This window comes from Pantherophis guttatus, chromosome 1, assembly GCF_059756535.1.
Source record: "Pantherophis guttatus breed Tessera chromosome 1, ASM5975653v1, whole genome shotgun sequence".
NCBI classification, from domain to species: domain Eukaryota; kingdom Metazoa; phylum Chordata; class Lepidosauria; order Squamata; family Colubridae; genus Pantherophis; species Pantherophis guttatus.
In genome coordinates, this window is record NC_142063.1 from 114,323,792 (window position 1) to 114,350,914 (window position 27,123).

General features: G+C 40.6%; 2 protein-coding genes and 1 long non-coding RNA gene across 8 annotated transcripts in view; 1 reads left to right on the top strand and 2 right to left on the bottom strand.

Annotated features, from left to right (window-relative positions):
* STX3 (syntaxin 3) overlaps positions 1-14,844 on the bottom strand; it is a 41,645-nt gene extending 26,801 nt beyond the window's left edge. For 3 of the 6 annotated variants that reach the window (XM_034420282.3, XM_034420278.3, XM_034420277.3), the window contains exon 1: positions 14,365-14,759. In XM_034420282.3, the coding sequence (XP_034276173.1) occupies positions 14,365-14,394 (30 nt within the window). In that variant the 5' untranslated portion in view covers positions 14,395-14,759. Of the gene's footprint in view, positions 1-14,364 lie in introns of all 6 variants that reach the window. The other 3 variants (XM_034420280.3, XM_034420285.3, XM_034420283.3) reach the window with 3 other exon arrangements.
* On the top strand, positions 14,744-18,317 carry LOC117667093 (uncharacterized). Its single transcript, XR_015731077.1, has 2 exons — positions 14,744-14,937; positions 16,322-18,317. It is a non-coding gene; the product is annotated as an uncharacterized LOC117667093 (long non-coding RNA).
* Positions 18,318-23,606: 5,289 nt separating this feature from the next.
* Positions 23,607-24,548, bottom strand: LOC117667189 (olfactory receptor 10V1-like). Its single transcript, XM_087891545.1, has one exon. It carries the CDS (start codon positions 24,546-24,548, stop codon positions 23,607-23,609), a length of 942 nt encoding a protein of 313 aa, XP_087747671.1.
* Positions 24,549-27,123: the final 2,575 nt, after the last annotated feature.

Consider the following 27,123-nt stretch of genomic DNA (forward strand, 5'->3'; position numbering starts at 1 on the left):
AGAGAGAAGACCCCAAGTTGGGTTGAGGAGGATGACAACTCTGGCCACCAACGTAAGCACTTGAGGGATGGCATTTTAGAATCCATTAAAATGAGATAGCCTACAGAACCTTTTTGGTCCAAATATGCAGTCACATTTGTAGTAAATATTAAATACTAAACATGCAAAATGTTAAAACAATGTCACACATGCATGCACACAAATAAGGAAATCATTTTGTGCACATTAATTTCAGCTTCTACATTTCTATGTCTTCTGGTAGTTACCGGACTGGATCGCATAGGATTTCCCATTTCTAAGAACATTCTTCTTAAGGCATTCCCAGTCATAAAAATAAAAGGTGTGTATGTCAACATCGGCAGAGATACAAACTGCTATTTCCCTTTGCTCTAAGGGCATGGGGTGTGGAGAGGTTGCACTTGTCAACAGTGATTCATCCCTAGTACTGAAAACAGATACCTGGGCCCCATCCATCGCACCTGAAACTCAAGGGAGGATGCTGTTTCTTACATGCCACTGAATTATTTTCTTTGAGGAGCTAAACAGTAGGATTGAAAGGCCACCAGAATGTCCTTCTGTGAATATGTTATTAATCCATTGCCAAGTACAAAAATCTCATACAAATGGTCCTTAAATTATGGCAGTAATTGTGCCTGGAATTATAGTCATAAGTCATGTTAGTCATTAAGCAGATCACCATGCAATCACACCCAATTTTATGACCTTTCTTGTGGTGGTCATTAAACAAATAACATGGGTAAGTGGACCCATTGTACCCAAAGGGCGTTTTGCTGGAAACCAGAAGTAAATGCTGGTTTCAGGCAAAACCATGTTAAATCATGGTTACAAGGGATGCTGCAAACAGCTGTTAAAGTACGTGGCTGCCAAGCATCCAAAATATAATCACATTACTGCTGGGGGGACGACAGCCATTGGAACTTTGAAACCAGGTTGTAAGTAACTCTTGGGAGATCTGTCATAACTCTGTTTGCTAAGCAACCAAGTCATAAGCTGAGGACTTCCTTTATATATTTCAACACCATCCCTGTTCTTGAATTCTTTGGTACTAAAGAGCAAGTTAGGGACAGATTAAGTGCATATAATAAATATATTTATCCTGAATAAATCAACTAAAACTGTATTATAGACCCGTAAAGTTGACCTTGAAGAAAATATGCATATGTTGCCAAGTTGACAAGAAATATAATATATGTTATAAGTAAACAAAACAGTCAGATAACATCAGGAAGTGGCTCTGGCAGATATCTCCCTAATTCATTGAACTATAAATAATAGGAGGAGGGCGAGCGTAATCAGATTTCCGAGGTTCTGTTATTATAGCTGATCTCAATAAAAGTAGTTTTAACTTTCCTTTAGAGTTGAGTTTTTGGTTTGTTGTGCTCAAACAAGCTTACAGAAATGGCAGAGTCAGGGCTGCTGTCATTCACAATTGATATCCACGTTTCTACCTAGACAGTATTCAAGATAGGCAACAAAACATAATTTATAGGATTAAAATCTTATTAAAATGTTTTAAATGACTACTAATTCAAACTAATCTGCTTCAAATGAAAGGTTTTACTTCTTTTCCTAAAAAGCAAGAGGAGTGAGGCCAAATACAATGTCTAAGGGAATGCATTCCAGTGCTTGGGAGCAATACAGAGACAGCATCTTTAACCAGATGGAGCACTGATCCCAAGTTTATTTATAATACCAGGAAAGATTATTGAGAAAAGGTGGATTATGGTTTGGCATGTGGAAAAATCAGCAGAACAGCTAAAATGAACATATGTCCTCCCAGAACTACAAAAAATGCAGGGACGAAGATTTGGAACATGTCTATCTATTAGCTTAAAATATTCTTCATACCTTCTGTTCCTCCTTTGGAGCTAAAGCCATGTCTCACCTAATGATTGTTACTGACTATATTTATTGACTTTTTCCTGCCAAATACACACAGTTCTACTGAGACACCAGCGCATTTGAATCTTGGAAATAAGAATGCTGCAAACCAATGCAGTCAATATTTTTATTCAGCTTTACAGGCTCATATTTTAGTACATCCTTCAATTTTTTCTAGTCTCCCACACCTATTTTGTTGAAGGTCAAAAGTCAGAGGTGGGTTCTAAATTTTTTTACTACCGGTTCTGTGGGCGTGGCTTATGTTGTGGGTGTGGCTTGGAGGTCATGTGACTAGGTGGGTGTGGCTAGCTGGTCAGAGTCATTTCTGGAAGGTCCTCGCACTTACGACCTGACTCATTTGTTTGCTTTTAACATTGATCAGCTGTAGGACGGCCCTTTGAAGCCCCGCGGCAAGAGTTTAAACAGGTTTTTTCTCTCTAGTCATCAGCTGGGACTCAGGAGACAGCAATAGATTGGGGGTGGGACCAAATAAAAGGTAAGAATAATGTGGGGGGGTAGGAGGAGGGGAGGACTGGTTCAGTGACGTCATATCGTCACCGCTACCAGCTCGGCCGAACTGGACCGAACCGGGAGGAACCCACCACTGTCAAAAGTACTGATAAATGTCTAACATTCCACTTCCAAGATGCTGCCATTAATAGCAAAACCTTCTATGCCAACTCTTGAAATTGAGTTTCCTTGGTACAAACTACAGAACTCTCCCTGTTGGCAGGCATTGCCAAACACATATTTAACCAGTCTACAAATTAGGACCATATGGTTGATATAGAGTTGGAAGAAAAGAGCACCACACGCTGAGCTGCAGGACGGAACAATGTGAATATTTCTCAACTTCAGCACCTTTCAGATGTGAGGACTTCAGCTCCCAGAAATCTCCCAGCCAGAATGTTGAACAGGACAATGACCAGATGAAGAAACAACAATGAGCAAGCTGGGGGAATTCTGAGAGTTGAAGTGCATCTTAAAATTGCTGAAGTTGAGAAACCCTGACAATGGGAAATATGAACTGGAAGTACTAGATATTTCCATTATTGCACTAAGCACTCAAGATATTTTGTGTTTCTAAAAATAGGCTAATTAAAAACAAAGTTCTACAAGGGATGCTTTGCCTTTAATGAATCCAATATTTTCCATCGTTGTTATTAAGCTACAGTATAATCAGTCAGTTGACTTTTAATGTCACACAGATTCAAAAGGTAGAGTTCTCGGTTTAAATTCTGTTCTGTGGGCAGAGTAATGTTTCTACCCTTGGGAAAATCATTTAGTACAGAAATAATGAAGTTATTTAAAAGCATGTATAGCCCTAACCCTAGCCTTCCTGCTTTCCATGATTATGATATTGAAAAACTGGTTAAGTGAAAGTGCAATCTGCCCACTCATATTCCTCAGATATCTCACATCATAAACATGCTAGAGGGGAAAAAAACACCTTTACTTTCAGGAATATAATGATCAAAATAACAAGTGAAGTTATTTGCTCCTATATTTCAACCCACATTTCCCAATTCCCAATTTTTAGTCATTTTGTAAAATAAACATGTAAAATAAAGGGGAAATATGTAGTGCACAACTGCTGGAATTGTTCCAATCACTTTACCAGCAGTGGGAGTGTTTCTACCGTGTTTCCCCGAAAATAAGACACAGTCTTATATTTTTTTGAACCCTGAAATAAGCACTTGGCCTTATTGCCATGTGCTCAAAAGCCCAATTGGGCTTATTATCAGGGGATGTCTTATTTTGGGGGAAACAGGGTATTTTCTTCTGAATAACGAAATAACAAGCTGTGATTTCATTTACTGGTGTATACTGGGGAAGCACAGGCAGACTGCATATGTGCAGCTCTAGGTCATCTGATGGGAAATGTCTTAGACTGGATGTCTTAAACTGGAACAGTCAGCAACATGCTAAGTCATTGCCTAACTGCCTCTTCCATAAGGATGCATTGAAGAAAATTGGGGGATTCTTTTCTCTGCAGAGGCCATTTTCAAACTCATTTTTTTCTAAAGCTGGCTTCTTCCCACACAGCCATTTGATCCTGTTCTGTTTGAGGAGATAGGCAGGCAGAAGCAGGATCCACAATCTATTTCCAACATTCTGTTGGGTTGACAGAAATAAAATTCTATAGTGTCTGTAATTTCTAGTCACTGCATACAAGTTAAGAGAGGAAAAACAAACCTAAATATTTACACATCAAGCTGACAACTACCATCCAAAAGTTTTACTCGAAGAAGGCTTTTGAAAAGTTTTGGATCAAAAAGCATCTTTCACTGAGAGGTTCCTTTGTTCTTTTGTGCACAAATTTGCTGTTGATATGCATGAACAAAAACTGGCTGCATCTTCATGCTTACAGTTACAATCCTAACCACATTTATATGGAAATTCCCATCAGTTTCAAGTGTTATGACATATGTGCCACAGCTGGTTAAAACAAGGACTTCCTGAAAAGGACAATGAGTTTTAATCCACACTTTTACTGATGAACTTTCTTGAGTATTAACGTTAATTTTGGCATTTGCCACCTCTCAAAGCCAGCACGCTGGGTGGAATGAACATGTCATTAATGTGAATTCCTGGTATGACAGTTGCAGTTTACTATCTGTGATTTCCTAAAAACCAAATTTAATTATGGATTTTATTAAAGTGACAGCTATTTTTCAGGGGGTTGGGTATTAAGTAAATGGGAGTACTTTGATCCCCTCAAATCCCCCTGCTCCCAACCCTCCAATTAATTTTTTTAAAAAGCACAAAATATTGCAATGCCAATATTGGATCAGTTTACGACCAAATTCTGGTAATGCGGGGCAACAGATTGTCCACCACTATAATAAATCATCATGCCTTATCATGCCTTGCACAATATGTCAGCCTAACTATTGTCTATATGCCTAACAAGCATCCATATGATTCTGGAAAGAAAGATAAGACTTCTAAGATCATTATTTGATGCCAATCATCATAAAGCATTTTCTTTAGCAACATTTAAATTTACACTGTGAAAAGAAAGCTTACTTTCAGTAAAAAAAATATCAACAGGAAAGAAAATTGCTCCAAAACAAAGCAAAGATTCAACTGACATGACAATAATAAGGAAGCAGCAGTATTTTGCCTACTGCCTACATTGGTCTCATTCTTATCCTGTAGGGAATAAGGAAAATGATCTTAGGGATATCAGCAAACCATGCTAAGAGGGGCTAAGGGTGTTTTTAAAATCCAGAACATCCATGTAACATTCTGAAATAGCTGAGATGGACACCTCCCTAATTCACTAAACTAGAAGGAGGTACAGAAAAATCAAGAGTTGTGTGTCGTTGTTTTTCTAACCAGTCTCAATAAAAAAAGTTGTAGGGAGTCCTAGGGAGTTGAATTGATTTAATTGCCTGGTCTATTTAATGACAAGTACCAGTTGTAGACCTTTTTTTTTTTAATTTGATTTATATGCCGCCCTTCTCCGGAGACTCAGGGCGGCTTACAATATGCTAAGCAATTTCCCCAGGCTTTTTAATTGCCTTTTAACTGTAGTTTAATTGTTTTTTAATTGTTTTATTGTTTTTAATTCCTATGGTTTTAGATGATACTGTCTTGCTTCTATCTGGTTTATATGTATTTTATTTTCCATTTTATTTGATTTTATTGTAGATGTTTTTATTCAAACTGTATTGTTCAGTGTGTTTTATTGCAAAGTGTCCAGGGACCTTTGGCTATTGGGTGATTAAGATATTTAAATAAGTAAAATAATTTGTCATCTGTTCTTGTAAGATCATAAATCTTACAATCCTATAGAACCTCCTGTACCCTTCAAATAGTATACTGTACTGTCATGGTCCAAAGACTTTACGCGTATGTTCCCTGCAGCCTTCAACTGTGAAATGTATCCAGAAGTCCTTTGCTCTTACTACACTCTGCAAAACATTACCTACTGAAGCAGCTATCTAGCCAGTTCCCCATTCAGAGGGAGATGGGAAGAAGTAGCACCCTCCTTTACCAGATCATGCTGATTATTCCTGTTCAGCTTCCACATTTTTCAGTTCACACAGCAATCGCTGTCCATACACCCTCTAACATACAACCCAGCTTTTTAAAAATCTTTTTAAGGAAGTACATCTACAGTTTTTAATTCAGGAAACCACAATGAACAGCCTGCATTCTGTTATCTGACAGGGACATATATGCTATTTAATTGTGCTTGTGTTTTCTCCATAAATGAATATGCTGAGAGTTTAAGGGGTTTATCTGTATTTATCTGTCTGTCTATCTTACCCAGAAGAGTTGGTTCTGTTACTGGCAGTACCAATTCTGACAAACTTTCATAATAGCAGATGTTAAGGTGGGGGCCCAAATGTCAAGTTCCTGCTTAGATGAATGAACAAATCATGTGTTTTAGACCAACTCACTGTCTCACAGGGCTGCTATGCAAGCAAATAAAAAAAGTCTATAATTCTGTTTCCCTCGCTTCCACACCATACACCCAAACTATTCCTTTGGTCGATTTGCAAGCTGACTTCTACAGTTTAGCACAAAGATTCTGTATGCTACAGAACTGTTCCAGCAACAACCTGTAATTAAATTTGTCATGTAGGAATCTTTACATGTACTGAACTGCAGTGGTAAATAAAAAGACTAACTCTTGCAAAACCTGCTTTAACCATTTGCTGTCACTATTCCTTCAAAAATAATTTAAAATATGGTCTAGTGGTAAAGGCAGAAAAAAGGGTACAAACCAGGAGACTGTGAGTTCTAGTTCTGCCTTAAGCATGAAAGCCAGCTGGGTGACTTTGGGCAGTCAGCCCAACTCAATTTACAAGGCTGTTGTTGTGAGGGAAATATGAAGAGAAGGTAGTAGGTGTGTTCACTGCCTTGAGTTATTTACAAGAATAATAATAAAGGCAGGATATAAATAAATAAATATAAGTACTTCTTGGTATGTATAGAGCACTACTCCCTACAGATGAGTAGGAGGCTTGCTTTCCAAGATCAAAGCTTCCATATATGCTGGAAGCTCAGCTGGATGGAGTGACCAGTGTCTCTGAAGAGAACCTGTTGATGAGAAAAAAATAAAAACAAATGCCCTTAAATGAAGCTTATTTTCTGGAGTTTCATGCAGTTTTCCTGGTAGTTGATGGAAACCATTTGCCATTGCCACTTTTGGGATTTTTTTTAAATTTCCCAGTATAGTCTGCAATCTTGGGATTTCCTGATAGTCTCCAATCCAAGTATAATATTAACTTGGTCCAACTCCAGTTGAGGTCAGTTGGAGTCAATAAAGCACTTCAACCTATTGTGAATAGCACAGATGCTATATTTTTCTAAACCTATGGTTTAAATTAATAGGACAGTAACTACAAATGATGCATAAACTTTTTAGAAAAGGACAATACAATTACAGTTAAACTTATCAGAATTGATTTTGTTTCATTTTAATTTCTAGCCAAAGAAAAGGTGACCTTGGAAATGAAAGGGTGCTTCCAGCAGTGCCAATTAATGATTTTTTTTATTTTCTAGACCTCTTTAAAACATCAAGAGTCTGATATTATTTTCCTCCTAATGCAGGTTTGAAACTTTTGCCTTTTAATTATAGGTAGATCCATCAAGAAGCTTTGTTTATTTTGCTTTTAATAATTAGGGCTTTTTTTTTAAAGAGAGGAGCAAAAGATTTCTAAATATGTTGAAAAATAAATCTGTTTTGAGCAGTGACACCCCTGTCCATCTGACTCATTCTTTCCTTTGTAGTTTCAGCTCCGTTTTTAAGTAACTTGTAGTTTAGTCTAATAAAAATGTAACTTGCTCATTTTGTGGGAATCTTGCAAGACACACACATTCCAATGAAGCAGAAAGGATTAAAGGTCCTGCCGTTTAGATTTAGAGATGGAATTTATCATAGCGTGAAGAATCAAAGTCAGAAGAAATGCCTTCTCTCTTTATTTCTAAATCTTATTCCGAAGGGTTTTCTTTGGATAACCAACCAAATTATTCAAACTCAACCTGGAGGTTTAAACAAGTTCTCTATTTTTGGCTTGATCACTGACGAGCCAAAGCAGTAAAACCAAATTTCACTTGACAGAACAAACTTCATCTGTTAGTTGGCAGGCATTTTTTTAAAAGAAAAATTACCTCTTAAAAAATAGTAAGAAGCCATTACATTCTCTCTGATGATCTTTTCCCAGGAGTGGAGTTTTAAGCTTTAGGAGCTTTGTTTTTTTACACAGAAAATCAGAAATTCTCATGATTTTAGAATTTAAATAATTCCTAAAAGGAAAGATTTTACTCATGCAAGGGCGAGGAGGGGGCACGGAGGCGGGGAGCTGAAGAGAAAGAGGAATTCACATAAGTTCCAGATCTGATATTAAGAGCCATATCAGGAACATACTTTATGTGGTAAATATAATTATTTATAGTTGCACAGTATTTCACTCTTAAAATATAAATTTTGAACTCTAGCAGAAGTATAGTGCTTCTGATTACAAGCAGAGAAAAATACCTAAAACATAGTAACAGTGTCTTTTCAATGCCCACAAGTCATAATAGTTTAAATATATTAAGATTTTATTGAGACAAGAATTGGGTACCATTAAGATAGTTAATTTAACATGGAATTTATGATATTGTCTTATACGTAAATATAGAGGTATAGATAAGAATATAAATATAATCTACCGATGTGACAAATTGGAAAAAGGAGTTGTAAGACTTTTTTTTATTTATTTATTTATTTATTTTTAATTTGATTTATATGCCGCCCTTCTCCGGAGACTCAGGACGGCTTACAACGTGCTCAGCAATAGCCTTCATCCTTTTGAATATTTATACAAAGTCAGCTTATTGCCCCCACAACTGGGTCCTCAATTTACCTACCTTAGAAAGGATGGAAGGCTGAGTCAACCTTGAGCCTTGGCGAGATTCGAACCTGCAGTAATTGCAGGCAGCTGGTCTTAATAACCAGCTTAATAACAGGGTGCCTTAGACCACTGTACTACCAAGACTTGATTTATGTTTATTTATTTTGTATGTTGTATTGTTGTATCTATGTTTGTTTGTTATTTTTAATAAAAAATTTAAAGAAATAAAAAAAAGACTTTATTGCTGACAGTAATATATTAGATGGATGAACCTTGGGCTGTGGTCTATCTAGAACTGTCTTCAATTAAAAAAAGGATGGTGGTAAATAGCAGGTAAAATATAGGCTACAAATATATTTGTAGCTCAGGGTTGAAATGAGGAGTCCTTGGTTTTTCTCTGAGCTTGCTTGTTTTCTTGCAGATGTTTCATTACCCAAACTAGGTAACATCATCAGTGCTAGGTAAGAATTGCTGCTTGCTATCAGTTTATATTCTGGTGACTTGCTTGTCTGTGTGGGTGGGGGCAGCCTTAGACAATAGCAGGTAACTTGAAATAATTTAAACAAAGCTAGCGGGTTAGTTCTCAGTAGTATATTCTGAATTGGGTATTGGGTCAGATTGATTAATTAGCCCTCAATTAAGTCTACAACTCTTGTGTGAGAAAGAAATGGACTTTTCACATCTCACCTTGTTGTATTACTAAATTGTAAAGAGATGGGAAAATTGAAGCTTTCCTCTTATAATGGAACATCCAAATTGTAGAGTTCAAGCTGCATGGATCCACTTCAGGAACTAAATATGAAGGAATGGGGGGGGGGAAGGGTACAGTAATATATTCAGAACAGTAATATGTGCCCCCAAAACAATTTCATTTTCCCTTTAAAGAAAAGTAAAAGCATGTTTATGGGCATATCATTTCACATTTCAGATAACATAGTGAAAGATTTACATGCTTGTGGAGGCAGCGCACAAATCATTACAAAGAGAAATTATGTGGCCCAGATAGTGAGGCTACATGTTTATCCAAACCATCCAGGTCCCCAAACACAGAAACAGCATCCGGCAATGTGATTGTTCCTCTGATATTTGAAGGAATATCCTCTAGAGCCAATGTTCTCACTCAGATGAGACCACAATCGAAAGCACCGCAGGACATAGGCTTCTGCTTCTGCCATGGATATAACCCTCAAGGAATGTTATATGCAGTTATATGCAAGGAAGCAGGAAAAAACCTCCATGCTGGAATGTTTCTCTTCTTGAATGTTCCCCCTTCACCTGGAACCTTTTCCATCAAGAAGGGGCGGGGGGGGGGAATGTCATAAACTATTGTCCAGAAACTCCCTCCCTAATGGTAGTCCTCCATAAAAATCACTGCTGGTTTGGAACTTAAGTTCACACAGGAATAAAAATAAAATTAATCCCCTTCTCTCTCCCGAGCATTTTATCTTCTCCTGATTGATGGTTTTATAATCCTGACTAAATCTGTCACTCCTTTCCTCCCTTCGCCAGGCTCTTTCTGAAGCTGGGCAGAGAAACAAGTAGTTCATTTGTGCAAGGTCATCATAACCATGGGTCCATTCCCTCAAAACGTTTCATGGACTTTGGACCCTCCAAATACAGGAAAGCGCAGAGTTCACCCCTTCAAGTTCAGCAGGAGAAAACAAAAGGTGATTTCTCTCACGGTATTAACTTTTGTGCCAGGCAAAGAAAGATAGAGGTGTAGGGAACAGGCCATGGGCCAGTAGCAGCCTGTGGACCAGGGATTGGGGACTCCTGAAATAAAAGATTCATAAATCCCACACTTCTCCTCAGAGCTATCCAGAAAGAAGAATTTATGGAAAGTGTAAGGAATCAAAATTCCAGGTATTTCCAAAACACTCACATACTCACAAATATTTCAGATTAAAGATAATGAGAAAGAGAAAGATAATTTACTTGCTCCCAATCAAAAAAGTACCACCATATTTGCTCCAAAATTCTGTTCAAGGGCAAAATAGGTGACGATTCATTATTTTACTATTTAAAATCTGCACTTAAAAAAAAATATTAAAATGCCTGGGAGGTTTTTACCAGAAGGAAATTCAGTTCCTTTTCCTACAGTCGGGTTTTTAATATGCAGCACAGTCGGTTATATTGCTCAATGACTTGAGCAGGAAAAATGAATTACACACATTGAAAACAAAATGCAAATGTGCAGAATTTCTGCAGAATTCAGGTTGCCTAATTTAAAATTTGTAAAGAAAAATAATTTAATTCCACTTTATTATAAAAATCATCTTTATCTTATAAGCAAAGAGCACAATTTGTTTTTAAAAGAGGAACTTTGTTTGACCTTAACAACTAACAGATACTTTTGTTTCACACATTTTCAGTAAAAGTAGAAGATTCATTGTAGCCTACTATGTTGAAAGCTGAGTAAATGCTTACAATACTTTGGTTGCTCTGAGGAGACAAGATTACAAACTAAACAATAAGTAGGCACAAATCTAATGTCTATTTTAATAGCAAGCAAATATCCCCAAGAAATTATATTACTGACCCCAAATCAATATAATTCAGCAAGAATAGCCAATTTTCAAGGCAAAAGGCAGATTGAAACAGCTCAATTAAAAGTAATTAACAATTTGATTTCATAATATTCATAAATCTTAAAGCAGGTTTCTCATTCATTATAGCAAGGGTACTTAGTCTTTTTAAGAAGCACTATTATGGGCTGTTTAATGCTGTGCTAGGGATCATACTATCAAAAGTGGACCAAATCAAGTCTTTTTAGGTATGGGAATAGAATTATTCCCAGCATAATTAATAATCTCCTCTTTTATCACATGAAGAATTACAGATGGTTACAATAGTTGGAGGAGCTTTGAAAAATGAACCGAGTTTTAAGGATGCAAATGTTATTTTGGGACAGCACATTATATGCTTCTGTCACAGAGTTAGTTGTTGCATTATCAAAGCTGGAGAATTCTTATTGTTGCTAATTTCTATGATGGGTAACTGTTACTGGTCTTCTTTTGTATGCCTTCCTCTAAAATCTGAATTCTAACTTCAGCTGTTTGACAGTTTTATTTAATATGTTATCAGCTGAACTGGAAAACAAGCCTGATGAAAAAGTCTACTGCAAATTTAATGTACTGAAATAAATTAAGCTCACCCAAGGAAAGCTATCAATCCAACTCAATTCAAAGACTAAATTGACCCCACACGAAGTCTAAATTTGGAAGCCTTTGGCCTCTAGATATTGCTGAACTAAAATTTTCAGCATCCTTCATAACTGGCCAGGCCGCCTGAGAGTTGCAATTCAGCAACATAAGAAAATTCACAGGTTCTTTTTCTGTTAGCCAGCATTATTTCTTCTGTGGGTTTTTTGCCTTCCTATTTTCATCTCCTGCAGATTATCTGCAGTCACATGGTCAGAACTTAATCTCAGATCATGTGAAATGTAAAAGAAATGCACGTTGGTAGCACCTACCAAGTACTGGTAACCTCCCCAGCACCCTCCTTCCTATGACACAGCCTTTTCTTTTTTGCAGGATTGGATACCAATACCAAGCCGAAATGTGGTTTGTTTCCTTGGGTTTTATTACACATGTGAATTCAACTACTATGGCATGTAAACAATCCTTTCTTGTTAAATATACAGGGTGAATTCAACAAATTGTAGTTTCTTTAATAAATCATGAACTGCCGCTTTGCATGTGTAAAAAAACTGCAAATTCACAAAATGACCTGAACATCTCTTCTTCTATAAATTAAGCCATGCTTGTAATAATCCTAACTTTACTTCCTACTTCCAGTGACAGGGCCACGTCTGTTGCGGCACTAAGCAGCTGGTTCATTTCATGAGACAAGCAGTACTCAGTATGCCAGAAAATGGCTAATTCTGTATCCCAGCAAGTATAAAGATCACATATAACTTTATTCTTAGAAAACAACCAGCCTACCTAGGAATTCGACAGTACAAAAGGCCTTCCCAGCAGGTTAAAACATCTGGGCTTCTACAAAGCCTGGCACACATACTGAACTAACAATATATCTTGACAATGCAGCCAATGAGAAGCTGTGCTTGTGCCAATGACCTGAGCTGAACGACCAGCCTTATGATATCAACCCCATGCTAAGAACAGGTAGTTTACACAGGAATGATGCTCTGGATGAGAATCTCAAGCAAACTTGTCTTACAAGACAGCTGCTTCCCCCCCCCCTTTTTTTTTTTTTTGCAAATGGCTCAAACACTTTAAGAATGGAAACTATAAAATGGTTAGTTGCACCACGTTTTAACAAAACACTCGTTCCTTATGCTCCAAAGGACCTTTAAAAGAAAATACGTTCTAAATTGTGTGACCTTCGGCAGCTGCAAGTCATTCAATAAGTCAGTGTAAGAGATAAAATAAAGTAGGAATCTAAGCTCATGATATGCCTAACCCTCTCATGACATCTCAGTACAGCTTTGTTTCCAGCCTCATAGTTTAGCAACAAGGCTACGTTTACCAGATAAAACCCCGAGTGCCACAAAGAGGGAAATCAAATAGGAGGAAGCTGCAGATTCTATTTATGTTCTTCAGGCATGGAAAGAAATGGGTGGCATTCCTCTATTAACTCTCCTCAAGCTTCTGAAGACTACCAAGGCATTACTTTGCCACTCCTTCTCCAACTACTTGAATTAAGTTTGTTAATAATGGGACCTACAGTGCTACAACCAGACGCCTCTTCTCATTGACTCAGAAACACAGCCGGCGGTTGGTAACAGTAGTGGGCCCCTAGGATTTGTGTGCCCTGCAGGTTGTACCGCAGACCCTGGGTGCTAAGGAGTGTTGGCATTCGTTCAGAATTAGCCTGAATGCCTAGCTTCAGCCCACTGTGTTTCCTCTTCCCACCCTTCTACCTTCACTTTTGCAGCAAGTTTAAAGCCTACCAGGCTTACAGCCCCTTTGCTATGTTTTAATGGAGACATCAACAGACAGATATGTTCTCAGCTCGCTTTTACCTAAGAAGTGGGGCAATACAGGCAGTCCTCGATTTATAACAGTTTGTTTAGTGACTGTTCACTGAAAGGGACGTTTTTCACAGTTACAACCTTTCTGGTATTCCCCACAACCATGTGATCAAAATTCAGATGCTTGGCAACTGTTTTTCGTATTTATGACCATTGCTATATCCCAAAACCTTGGGACCTTTTGACAAGCAAAGTCACCGGGGAAGCCAAACTCACTTAACAACCGGGTTACTAACTGCAGTGATTCACTTAACAACTGAGACAAGTAAAGTCGTAAAATGAGTCAAAATTCACTTCACAAATGTCTCAGTTAACAACAAAAAACTTGGGCTCCATTGTGGAAGCAGGTTGAGGACTATCTGTACTGTCCCTGAATTATATACTCCCCCCACCTCCCAAAAATGACTCTCTAGGTGCATCCAGCGGGATTTGGAGGCAACCAAATGCCTGTTTTCCCCCTCTGTGTCAATGAATTCCCGCTGCTGGATCTGGGGTATGTTTACGAATTAAAAAGACTTAAAGGGGGTTTCCATTCCAGGTTCTTTTTTTCTCCCGAATCTCCCTGCAGCTCCTCCGGGTGGGAGATCTAGTGACCGGGTGGGCGATACTCACCGCTTTCAGCTGCTCCAGCCGGTCCTTCATTGTGGTCGGCTGCGGCTCCTGTCCCTCGGCCAAGCAGGGAACCCAGGAGACCTGTGCACCGGGAGGGCCCCTCCAGGAAGTGGAATCCCAGCGCGAAGCCCAAAGCTGAGCTTCCTCCTCTTTCGCCTCCTTTGCTCACTCTCTACGAGGAGCGTCCGAGTTGCACCAGGGCGGGAGGGCGAACGTACACGCCGGCATCCCCAGCCCACCCCGCGCAATCTCAATCTGGCTCTCGCTCCCCCGGCGAGCCTGATCCTCCGGCGCTGAGCTGGTTGCAGCTGCTAATCCCCGATGACAGACGCGGAGGGAAGGAAAAGGGGGAGGGGGGAGAGAGAGCGGAGGCTCCGCCCCCTTTACCTGGGCAGAAAGCTCTCTTAAAGAGACAGCGGCCGCACTTAGCGGCTCTGTCGACGGGGAGTCGTGGCTTAGCCCGGGAGAGCATTGACGACGCGTTTGTATGACTCCCGCGACTTCCTCTTATTCTAGGCTGGGTTGTTTTTTAACAAGCCGACCGGCAAGGCCTTGAAGTCACACCGTGACCAGGTGAGGACAGGGCTGAACATCCGCCAGGTGCGGTTTGGCTTCCTTGGCTTTTATGGGGGGGGAGGGGGGGAAGAAGCCTTGCAGGGACAAGCCAAAAAGGTGAGTTATCTGGGAAGTTTTAAAAAGAGAATCAGGGTTGGGAAAGGTAGTGGGATAAAGGTATAAAAGTCGGAAGGTAGAAATGGGTCAAGAGAAGAGGGAAGGACACTGTTTCTTGTGAGCTTTTGAACTATCACCTATGTAGTAATTTCCAGAGCCCAAGATAAGAATTGCACCAGCTGCCTTTCATGCTGAGGTTGGTCCAGGGCCAGGCCAATGTTTCTCTCTGCAATAGAGGAAACAGCAGAACTTCTTAAGAAATTTGCCAGAATTTCCTTGATTTTCAGTTTGTTTAGTGACCGCTCAGAGTTACAACAGCACTGAAAAAAAGTGACTTATGATTGTTTTTTCCCGGTTACAACTCTTGCAGCATCCCCATGGCCACCTGATCAAAATTCAGATGCTTGACCACGGATTGATGTTGATGAGGGTTGCAGTGTCCCGGGTTCATGTGATTCCCTTTTGTGATCTTACGACAAGCAAAGGCGATGGGGAAGCCAGATTCATTTAATAACCATGTACTAACTTAAATGCAGTGATTAACTTAACAAGTGTGGCAAGAAAGGTCGTAAAATGAGGCAAAATTCACTTCACAAATGTCTCACTTAGCAGTGGAAATTTTGGGCTCGGTTATGGCCGTAAGTCGAGGACTATCTGTAGCGTATCTGCTCTTCGGCTGAAAGATGTCATGAGAGGGGAAAGAAGCGGCCATCTAGAAAAGGAAGAGTGAATCATGCTATATAAATGTACATACTAAAATCATCTGGCTTGCAAACTTTCCATGAAAATAGGGGTGAGTAGCAAAACTGTATATGATTTAAGTATACAAAAACTATACATACATCAGATACATTATATAAAATTGGACCGTGGGTAATTGTGTATAGGAAAATATTTTTTAAAAGAGGGAGAAAGGGACACCAGCCCATTAACCTTTCCCCACCCCCAGGAGTCTAAAACTGAATCCTGTCCTGGAATTTCTCCTTGCTTAAAAGAAGTGGGGAGCCTGCAGCCAGATAGGAGTCATCATGAGATGGAATACTGAACTTGCAAGATATCTTACTTCCCCTCCACCTCCAAAAAAAAGTTATATTAAATTTGGTCGTATGAAACCTCTGAATCCCACTCAGAATTCTGCAATCATTGGTAGAGAAGTTTCTCCTATAAGGAAACAGAACAATCTTTATTTGAAAACCTCCAGAGATGGAGCACCCAGAACTCCAGGAAGCAATCTATTCCATTGATTAATTGTTCTCACTGTCAGGAAATTTCTCCTTATTTCTAGGTAGGATCTCTCCTTGACAAACTTTTACCCCTTACTTCTTGTTCTGCCTCTGGTGCTTTGGAGAATAAGTCAATCACCTCTCCGCTGTGACAGTTGAACTGTAATGTTAAACTGTTTGAATTACATAAAGCTTCTTGATAGTCTTTGCTTCCTTTTTCAGCATTATACATTTGATATTTATCCCTTTGTTCAGTTATTTCATCATAAGATATTGTCTCATTTATAAGACATAAGCAGATTGTGTCCCATTTAAAGCACTGTGCGTTTAAAACTTTCCCTCATGAAAAGAAACCCAACGTTATTTATAAATTATAAGTGATTTAGTCTAGGCAGTGGGCCTTTTCTGCTGTGGTGCCCATATTATGCAATTTTCTGTCCCCAGAGATAAAGTTGGCCTCCCAACGTCTGAGGGGACAGGTGAACTTGTGAGGTGGCTCTCTTCTTATTAACATGCTTCCCTTTGTTATTTTCTTCTCCATTTTTAGCTCTGCTTTTATAATTTCTAATTCTTTGTAATAATTATTATATAATGGTTTTAAATAATGGTTGTTATATTTATTTACTGTTTTTACTGGATTGGTGTATGCTGCCCAAATAAATAAATAAATTTGAAAGTAATAATATCCAAGCCATTTTTTTGCTATTCGGTTTTTAGTAAGGACAATCAAATAAAGTTGCTTCCAACTTCATGACTTTCTTTTTTTGTTAGCAGCTGCAACAATGAATGAGGACCCCAACAGCCATTCTCACCAGTGGAAAAGTTATGGGAGACCCATAAACCGGATTTCAGTGTTCAGGGTATCAAACAGTATCCAACGAAATTCTTGATGACATGCTACACTAAGCACCCCACTTAATTTGTAAGAGCACAGTTGCTACCATTTTACCACCAGCTTTTTAACTGACACAGCTGTTTAATTAAAGTCCACCATTTTTTGGTTTCTACTTCAATCAAATTGGCTTCTATTTCCAATTATCGAAATCTGAAAGCAGCGAATTCCAAAACTTAACTATGCTCTATATGTATATGAAAGAGTGTTTCTTTTTGTCTGTCTCGAATCTGCCATTATTTAACCTGAAGAGGAGAATTAGAATAAGACTAATGGTTCCAGCCATCTGTGGTGTCTACTGTTTGTGACCCAAGTATGGAGAGTTTTAAACTGCGGGGGGGGGGGGGGGATCATTGCATTATTTTTTCTGAATTCTCAAGAACCTTGGAAAATTATAATTCTAAATGTGAGAGAGACATTCAGAGGATAGAGCAGATTCTCTGGTGCAGACTAATGGAGAAACTAATGTTCTCCTTCACCATGTATCAAACATACACTTGCTAGAATATATTGTTGGTCTAATGAATTGCAATGCTCAGGGCAAAATGGTCTCGCTGCTTGCCACCATCTACAATGTAGTGGGATTGCAAACCCCAGTGGCCCACCTGTACCCCTTATTCTATGAAATCTCTTCTGCTTGATTTTAACAATCATAGGAGTCCCAGTGTTAAAACCTGCTTTCTCTCACAACTAGTTAGACTTAATCCCAGTGGTGGGATTCAGCCAGTTCACACCACTATGGGAGAACTGGTTGTTAACTTTCTGAGCAGTTTGCTGAACTGGTTGTTGGAAGAAATCATTAGGGCAGAGAACCAATTGTTAAATTATTTGAAACCCACCACTGCTTAATCCCATTATGTAGTAAGAACCTCACAATTCAGGACTGTAGTCTCCAAAGGCAGGCTGGTTGGACATAAAATGTAGGGTACCTACATTTCTTACAAGCTGAAAATATTTTGCTTTGGAACTAATGCTCATTCAGAGCTTTGTTGGATAAATGACACAGAGATAGGTCCATTGCTTAGATGATAAGTGCTGTGGCTCCTAATGATTGTGTATGTTTTAGTCATGCATGTTGCCTAATGTGATATTTATTTGTTTGTTTATTAGATCTTTAACCTGCCTTTATTATTTTTATAAATAATATTAAAATAATTTATATTTTTTATCAATTATAAAAAATATTTTATATGTTTAAAAAACTTGCGTATACTCTTTCATCCTATTTTTTCCCCAAAAGAAATTTTCTCATGACACAATTAATCTTTCCTTGAGTAAAATCCACCAGCAACTCTAAAGGCACTGATAACTATTTGTATAAATACAGGTAGTGCTTATAGTTCATTTAGTGACTGTTGAAAGCTATAACAGCACTGAAAAAAGTGACTTATGAACCATTTTTCACACGTACGACCGTTGCAGCATCCCTATGGTCACATGATTTACATTTGGATGCTTGACAACTGACTCAGATTTATGACAGTTTCAACATCCTGGAGCCATGGGATCCACTTTTGTGCTGTTCTGACAAGCAAAGTCAATTTGGAAACCAGATTCACTTAACAGCTGTGTTACAAATGTAAGAACTGAAGTGATTCACTTAACAAATGTGGCAAGAAAATTCGTAAAATGGGGCAAAACTCACTTAACAAATTTCTCACTTAACTACATAAATTTTGGGCTCAGTTGACTCCAGGATGCTGCAACCATCATAAATATGGATCAGTTGCCAAGCGGCTGAATTTTGATCACATGACCATGGGGATGTTGCAATGATTATAAGTGTGAAAAATGGTCATAAGTCACTTTTTTCAGTACTGTTGTAACTTTGAACAGTCACTAAACGAACTGTTGTAAGTCAAGGACAACCTGTATACCCTATTTGAAAAGCATTTTCCTTAAAGAAAAGTATGTTGTCTTCTGTGTTCTCCCAGCAAATATTTTCCAATTTGTGTTCCATAGTGCCACCTTTTCTTTGCAGGAATTAGGAAAGACCTCCCTAACCTTGAAAAATGAAAACCTTAGAGCAGGGGAATCAAACTCAAGGCCTGGGGGCCAGATCCAGCCCACAGGGTGCTTAGATCTTGCCCGCAGGGCCACCCTGGAAGCAGTGAAGGACCAACCCACGGTGCTTCTTCCAGAAAAAATGAAGCTTGGGAGGGCTGCACACGGTCCTCCCGGGCTCAGTTTTCGACCGTGATGGGCTCCTGCAGCCATTTGCTGCATGCACACACACACACCCCTCGAGCTCCATTTTCACTGGCAGAGGCTGGAGGAGGCAGTCACAGCTGTAAACGGACGTTGAGCTGGCCACGTCCCCTGGCCATGCCCCCCGCAACCCCCGAGATCAAACACAACCCTAACGCGGCCCTTAATGAAATCGAGTTTGACACCCCTTCCTTAGAGGATATTTAAAATCCTCCCCTCTGCCAGCACAAACACTACATAAAGAAAAAAATCCATTGTATTAGAGAGCACTACCTTCTTCCAAGAGTGATCCTTGGAATCCTGAAGATCAGCATTCCATTGCTAGCTGAGAAATAGACTTTGTACAGTTGGGGGGTAGAAAAGCCATTTTAGCTGCCTGCGATCCTAACCATTTCCCTGCCAATCAACAACAATAGCAGGGGTGAAAACCAGCAGATTCTGACAGGTTCTGGAGAACCGGTAGCGGAAATTTTGAGCAGTTCGGAGAACTGGCAAATACCACCTCTGGCTGGCTCCAGAGTGGGGAGGGAATGGGGATTTTGCAGTATCCTTCCCCTGGAGTGGAGTGGGAATGAAGATTTTGCAGTATCCTTCCCCTGCCATGTCCACCAAGCCACACCCACCAAGCCACACCACGCCTACCACACCATGCCTACCACACCATGCCCACAGAACCGGTAGTAAAAAAAAATTGGATTTCCCCACTGACCAATAGCCCTCTGAAATGGTACAGCTGGTACCATTTCAGCTTTTTTAGGACTATTAAGCATAAACATGTTTTTAGCATTTGGGCGGGATCAGATTTAACATTCCAGTACATCCTTCAGTAGCCTCACAAGACAGGCTGATATTGTCTCCCTCAGGCTGGGAGATGAGCAACAGTGACTTATTCATGATTGTCTAGCATTTTTGTGGTTAAATATTCCTTCCCGCTTATGTACCACGCAGACTCTTTCAAGAGTAATTCAGCCTTCCAAATGCCTGCATGACATGAACAGCTTCTCCAGCTGGATTTTTTAGGAAACGTGCTAAGAAAAAATATGGTAATTCTAGGCCTGTCTATATATTTGTATCCTATCTTTCTTGAGGAAGCTTCAGGGTACACGGCAGAATCTCTCCACATTTTATTTTCCCCTCATTGGACTGAGATAAAATGGGCCAAAGTCACCCAGTGAATTCCATGTCAAGTGGGGCTTCACTTTGGGTCTCTCTGATCTCACCCCAAATGTCCTTAACTCTAATAGTGTATATTCTTATGCTGCCAGTTGTTTTCTATTGCTTTCCATCTATTAGGCTGTTCCTTGGCAACAGCCCAGATCTAAAGGATGCTCAGTTCAGGATCTAAGACAGTGCTACAACTGTAGTTTAAAAATCTGTCTCTTCAAACCTTTGAGTTGTCAAAAAATAGAAAATCTGACAACAGCAAGAAAGAAAAAAGTTTAACATGACCAAATATAATCAGGAACAAAAATGGAATGTTTTAGTAAGCCGCTGTCTAGGATAGAAACTTTAAGATGGTGTCTTTCCTGACTGCATTAGCAAGCAGAACTTGAGAGGAAAGATGGAAGGATGGAAACAGTGGAGAAAGGGTAGAGATTTGGGGTGCAGGTTTTCTTGGGTTCCTCTTCTCACAGATCAGGCAGGATTAAGGCAACTACCTAAGTGGGTAGTTGTGCCTTTTGTGATTCAAGGCAGAGCAGCAAATGCTATCTATCCTCAAGGCAGGTAGTAGTTATTGGGTGCCTGAAGGAGATCTCAAGAGAGTCCTTCAGAACACAAAGTGAGGGCCAGCTCTACAAAAAGCAAACAGCCTGAGACCATTACAAGAATAAGACTCCTCCCATTCAAGACAATAAGGCCACCTGTTGTGCCTCATGGGCAGGAGTAAAAGGCACATGAAATATTTGATTGCAATCCACCCAGAGTTCAATACAAGATGGGCAGCTATACAAATGTTACACATAAATAAAATTACCCTACTATTATATAGTAGGGTATAGTAGGGCCTTGTATATTACATGATCCTGGCTGGATTTCTTTTTAATGGCTTCCTTAGAACTTGCAATAAACATGTTTATTAGAAAGCTGTGTCCTTAAATCTCTACCTGCAAGACTTCTAGTTTCCTTGGTAAGAAGCCTAACAGTCCTTTCACTTTGTTTAATGATTGGGCCTTGCCTGACCGTCTTCTGAATTAGTATGCCTAAAACCAAACATTACTCCAGTTATTTGATAGACGGGCTAGAAAATCCTGAAAATACATATCCAGCTCTATAGCTGTAACAGTGCAAAATTATTCAACAGATTAAATCAGTGTTTCTCAAGCTTGGTGACTTTGAGATGACTTTAAGATGACCACTTAAGTTTGAGCCAGCAATGTGTTGCCGCTGCCAAAAAACCAGTGCAGTCTTGGGCTGCATGAACAGATGGATAACATCAAGATCAGGAGAAGTGATAATGCCACTTTATACCACATTAATGAGGCCACACTTGGAATACTTCATACAGTTCTGATCACATCATACGAAAAAGGCACTGAGACATATGTGTACAGAGAAGAGCAACAAAGATGATAAAAAGGTCTGGAGGTCTAAATTGTATGATGAATGGTTGAGGAAGCTAGGAATGTCTAGCCTATTGAAGAGAAGGATTGGGGGGATGTGATAACTGTCTTCCAATATTTGATGGGCTATCACAGAGAAGAGGGAATTGACTTTTTCTGCAAAGCAGAAGACAGGACAATAAATAATGTCAGGAGCTTATTAAATTAAACCTAGAATTAAAGATAAATTTTCTGACACTGAGAACGATCAGTGGAACTGCTTTCCTCCTGGGGTTGTGGGTGCTCCATCACTGGAGGTTTTCAAAAATAGACTGAACAACCATTTGACTGGGATGGTGTAAGGCAGGGATCCCCAACCCCCAGGCCATGGCCCACTACACAGCTCCACTTGCACGAGTAGCAGGCGAGGGCACACGCAAAGCTCCATTTGTGCAAGCGGCTTGCTCATGTGCTTGCTGCTTATGCAAATGAAGCTGCGTGCGCATTTGCCTACCGCTCACATGTAACCATTCTCTCTCCTTCCCCCCTCCCCTTGGTTGTCCGCAAAGCTGGTTTGGAGAATTGCTGGTGTAAGGTCTCCTGGACTATGAAACCTCTGAGGTCCCTTCCATCTTTATGATTCTATGTTCTAAAAAGTGGGGATTTCAGCCCCCAGAATTCCCCATGCTGGCTGGGGAATTCTGGGAGTTGATGCCCCCACCTCTTAAAAGTAGCCAAGACTGAGAAACACTGGATTAGACAATAACTAGTTTGTTCACCTTGCTTGATAGTCAGGTTCAGCTGCTTCAGGAAGCAGTCTCTGGTAGACCCAGAGGCAGCTATGGTTAAGGGATGCTGTCTTTGCTTAGGAACAGAAAAAAGGGCAGTGCTTACTTAGTGCAAACAACTGAGAAGGAGTTAAAAGTTGAGATTCAAATGTACTAATAAAAGGGAGACCTACTGTCACTATCTTTAATACTGATTTTTGAAGTGAATCAACTGATAGATTGCTTTCGAAGCTTCCTGGTTTAAATTTTCTCCAGCTCCATTCAGGAAGGTTTATCATTCTGTAAAAAGCAAAGGTAAATGAAGTTTTCAAACAGTGGTTAACTTTAGGAAAAGGCCAAAATACAAGGATATAGTGCTTAAAATTATACACTGGTACTAAATCTCATTAAAAAAACAACATAATACATATAGTTAAAAACATTAATTTTAGCAGTGATTGAACTTTTTAATTTTCTTTTTTACAGTTAACAAATCTACATACTGAATCTCAGTAGGCCCTATTATTTGTTCAGTTTTTAGACAGCTGCTTTTCAAACATATATTTTTGGTCTCCTACCCATTTTAAAATTTTCTTCAGAATTTGATAACAAGATGAGAAAAGACAGTTAATATCTACTGCAAGCAGTAACATTTTGGCATGCTTATCCAACTGCCACCTGTAAATAAAATGTTGACTTCTACATATAAAACAAGCTCCACAGAAGACCCATCAGTCTCAATAAGCAACATTTCTTCTGCTCCTTGAAGAAATTAAAATTCCATTTTGATCAATAAGTTTGAATGCCTGTGAGGAATCAGTGGAAGTATTATCTGTATAAACCTTGAATAAATCTTTCAGTCCCATACACTGTGTTGTTTTGCGATATCTTGCATCGTGTTTCTACCACACGGTGGTGCTAGTTGGGATTACTACACCCTTCATTTGCACGACAGATTCTTTCTCAGGATTTTGGTCACTGCATCTTTTAACTCCCTGTTCTGCATGGTGTACATCAGAGGGTTTAACACAGGAGTGCCAAAGGTATAGAATATAGATACCACCTGATTTTCCTCTGCTGAGTAACTGGAGCCAGGCCGCAGGTATACTAAGCCACCATAGCTGTACTGCATAATGACAACCATCAAGTGAGAGGAACAAGTAGAGAAAGCCCTTTGTCGACCGGAAGTGGTGCTAATTCGCAAGATGGCCATCAGAATGAAGATGTAAGAGATCGAGACTAAGAGAAATGGAATAGTCAGGACAATGGCACAAATGAGGATGAATATGGTTTCATGAGCATGGGTATCCCCACAGGCTAGCTTTAAGACAGCCGGGAAGTCACAGAAAAAGTGATTGATCTCATGGTTGCCACAGAATGGGAGGCATAATATCAAGATAGTGATCTGCTTGCCAAACAAGCAGCGCATGGTGAAGGTCCCAGCTACAAGGGCAGTGCACACCTTCCAGCTCATAATGGTTGAATAGTGCAGGGGGTGGCAGATGGCCACATAGCGGTCATAAGCCATGACAGATAGCAAGACACAGTCACTGCTTCCCAAGAAGATAAAAAAAAACATCTGGGTGCCACACCCGGCCAAGGACATGGAGGGTTTCTTTGCACAGACGAGGTTGGCCAGGGTAAGGGGAGCAAGGACAAAAGAATAGACCATTTCCAGCATGGCCAAGCTTGACAAGAAAAAATACATGGGTGTGTGGAGGGAATGTTCATTGTGCACACTGAGTAAAACAGCAGAATTCACCCAAAGACTGAGCAGGAACAAAGCTAGGAAAAAAACAAAAATCAACAAACGCACCTCTGGGATGGTTGAAAAGGGATGAAAGTAGAAATAGGTCAGTCTGTCGTCGTTTTCACTTTCCATGTACATTGCACAGTATGATTTGGTGGAAGATAGAAATGAAGATGTTTGATCTTATCGTATATTAATGTGTTTATTTACCTGTATAAGTCTAGTATTACTATATGTTTATTAAAGTTTATGGATATCCTTCTCGGATGTTCAAGCTACAACTTTTTAAAGATGGAATTTTTATTTGGGCCTGTTAGTGATTAATTTGCTGCCGAGGTCAGGCCTTTAAAGGAGATCAGGCTCAAGGATATATGGTGCTATATCTCCTTATCTCTTCTGGTTCTAAATGCAGGGTCTGCTTATTAGAATAAAACTAGGGGCAGGGGTGTCATACTGAAGGCCCGTGGGCCAGATGTGGCCCATGATGTGGTTCGATCCAGCCTGCACGGGCATCCTGGAAATGGTAAGGGGCCAGCCCACATCAGTTTGGCTCAGCCCAGCCCAGGCCATCCTCGTGGGCATGCATGTGCACAGGAGGCGGCAGTCGCACACGTGCACAGGCCCAGCTAACATCATCCCGGCAGGTGTGTTTACGCACAGGAGGATCCAATCCTCAGTGAAATTGAGATTGACACCCCTGACTTAGGGCCTCCGTTGAATGTGCATATTGAAGCTTCTGTGACCCCTTTCTAGAAATGTGTCTGTAATGTTTTCACACCCTGAAGAAAATCTGCCTCTCACTTTTGGGGCTGTCCTATTTCCTTATCAGTTGTGATTCCTTCCTCCTTCCTTCCTTCCTTCCTTCCTTCCTTCCTTCCTTCCTTCCTTCCTTCCTTCCTTTTTAGTTTTACACCTGCTGTTAGAGTGTGTGCATGCTCAAATTGCCTGTGATGACTTGGGGCTGGGCACCGGAAACAACACAGCCAGAATGAAGGCTTAACTCCCTTTTATTGTTCCAACTTTTCCCCAAAAGTTTTACCATTAACCAGAGCAGGCCAGCACGGCAAACAAGACAAGCACAGCAAAGTATCCAGACATTGGTAACAGCATATGAGACTGGAAAAAGCAACACTTCTTACCGACAAACGCCCCCCCCCCCAACAGTGTCTCCTTAAATCTCATTCCCCAGGTGAGCCTTGTGAAGAGGGGCCCTCCTCCCAAGTTGTCAGGTTGCTCTGCACTGATCCTGTTTCCTCTACATTCTCCGTGCTCAAGGATCAGAGGGGGCAGGTAATTACTTGTCACCGGAATTCCAGAGCTCCTCTGTTCCACTGTGTGCCCTATTCTCCCCCCTCACCTGGTCCTCCTGTGCCCCCTCTCCCTCGCTGGCAACCCTTCCCAGGTCTGAGGAACCTCATCTTGTCTTGCTCCTCTGGTTGTTCCTCCATTGGCCCTAGCTCCATCTCATCCTCAGACTCAGACTCAGACTCTGATGTGGCCATGATACTATCCCTCCCCTGCAGGGCCCCCTCCCAGGACCAAGCAGATGAGGGCATTGCAGGAACCGGGTATGAAACTCCCAAACAAGACGAGGGGCATGGACATTGGAGGCATCCATCAAGTGAAGTTCTCTGGACCCTAACCCTTCCATGCCATACTGAAACCAGGCCCTGCACCTAGTACTCCACCACTCCTTGAGGAGCTATTGATCTAGCTGGTGGAGGCTCTGGATGATGCGGACTATTGGCTGCCACAGGTACCAGCAATGACCGATGAAACACCGGGTGGAGCCACATGGTATGTTGCAGAGTCAGCTGAAATGCCACTGGATTGATCACTGCTTCAACCAGGAATGGTCCCAGGTAGCGATGGTCAAGTTTCTTAGAAGGCGAGCTGTCAGCAGGTGCCATGTAGAGAGTCAAATCAATTGCCCACAGCTAGTGGTAGACTCTCTTGGTGGTCTGCAAATCTCTTTTAATTCTCCTTTGCTCACTCCAATTGGTTTCTCATGACTTGGCGTACAGCACGCAGCTCCTGGAGAAACTTGTCCACTGCCAGTACTGGGGAATTTGATGGGGCCAATGGGAAGAGCCATTGGTGGAGCCTGTAGCTTGCAAAAAAATGAGGACATTCAGATGGATGCATGCTAAGAGTTACCATAGGTGAAATCCCCTAACAGCAAGCCTCTGCCCAATTGTCTTGTTGATTGCTGAAGCACCTGAGGTACTGCTCCAAGATGGTGTTCACTCTCTCTATGTTCCCATTGGTTTTGGGATGATGGGAGGATAACAGAAAGGCTGCCAACTCTGATTCCAAGAGTGAATAAATCCGGCCAACTGGCAGCTTAGCATCAGGCATGAGCTCAATTGGGCAGTCATAGGGTCAGTGCGCAGGCAACTGATCTGCCTCCTTCTCCCCGAACACATCAGCGTAATCCATCAACTCTGCTGGTAAGTCCAGGTCTGGCCTCTCCATCACACCCCCTGAGCAAGTATGCAGACAGAGCAGCACACTTCAGGTTGGTGAACTGCACCACTCCAGATGGCCAAATGGCCTGCAGATCATGGGCCTGCAACCACTCCAACCCAAGCACTAATGGGAAGGGTGGCACCGCAGCCATGTAAAATACCAACTCCTCCACATGAACCCTGATACACATGTGAAGGGGTCTCATCAACACAACCACTGATCCCAACCACAGTGACCG

Excerpts from the sequence above, each read along its gene's own strand:
- LOC117667189 (XM_087891545.1), bottom strand. The coding sequence starts at position 24,548 with ATGGAAAGTGAAAACGACGACAGACTGACCTATTTCTACTTTCATCCC.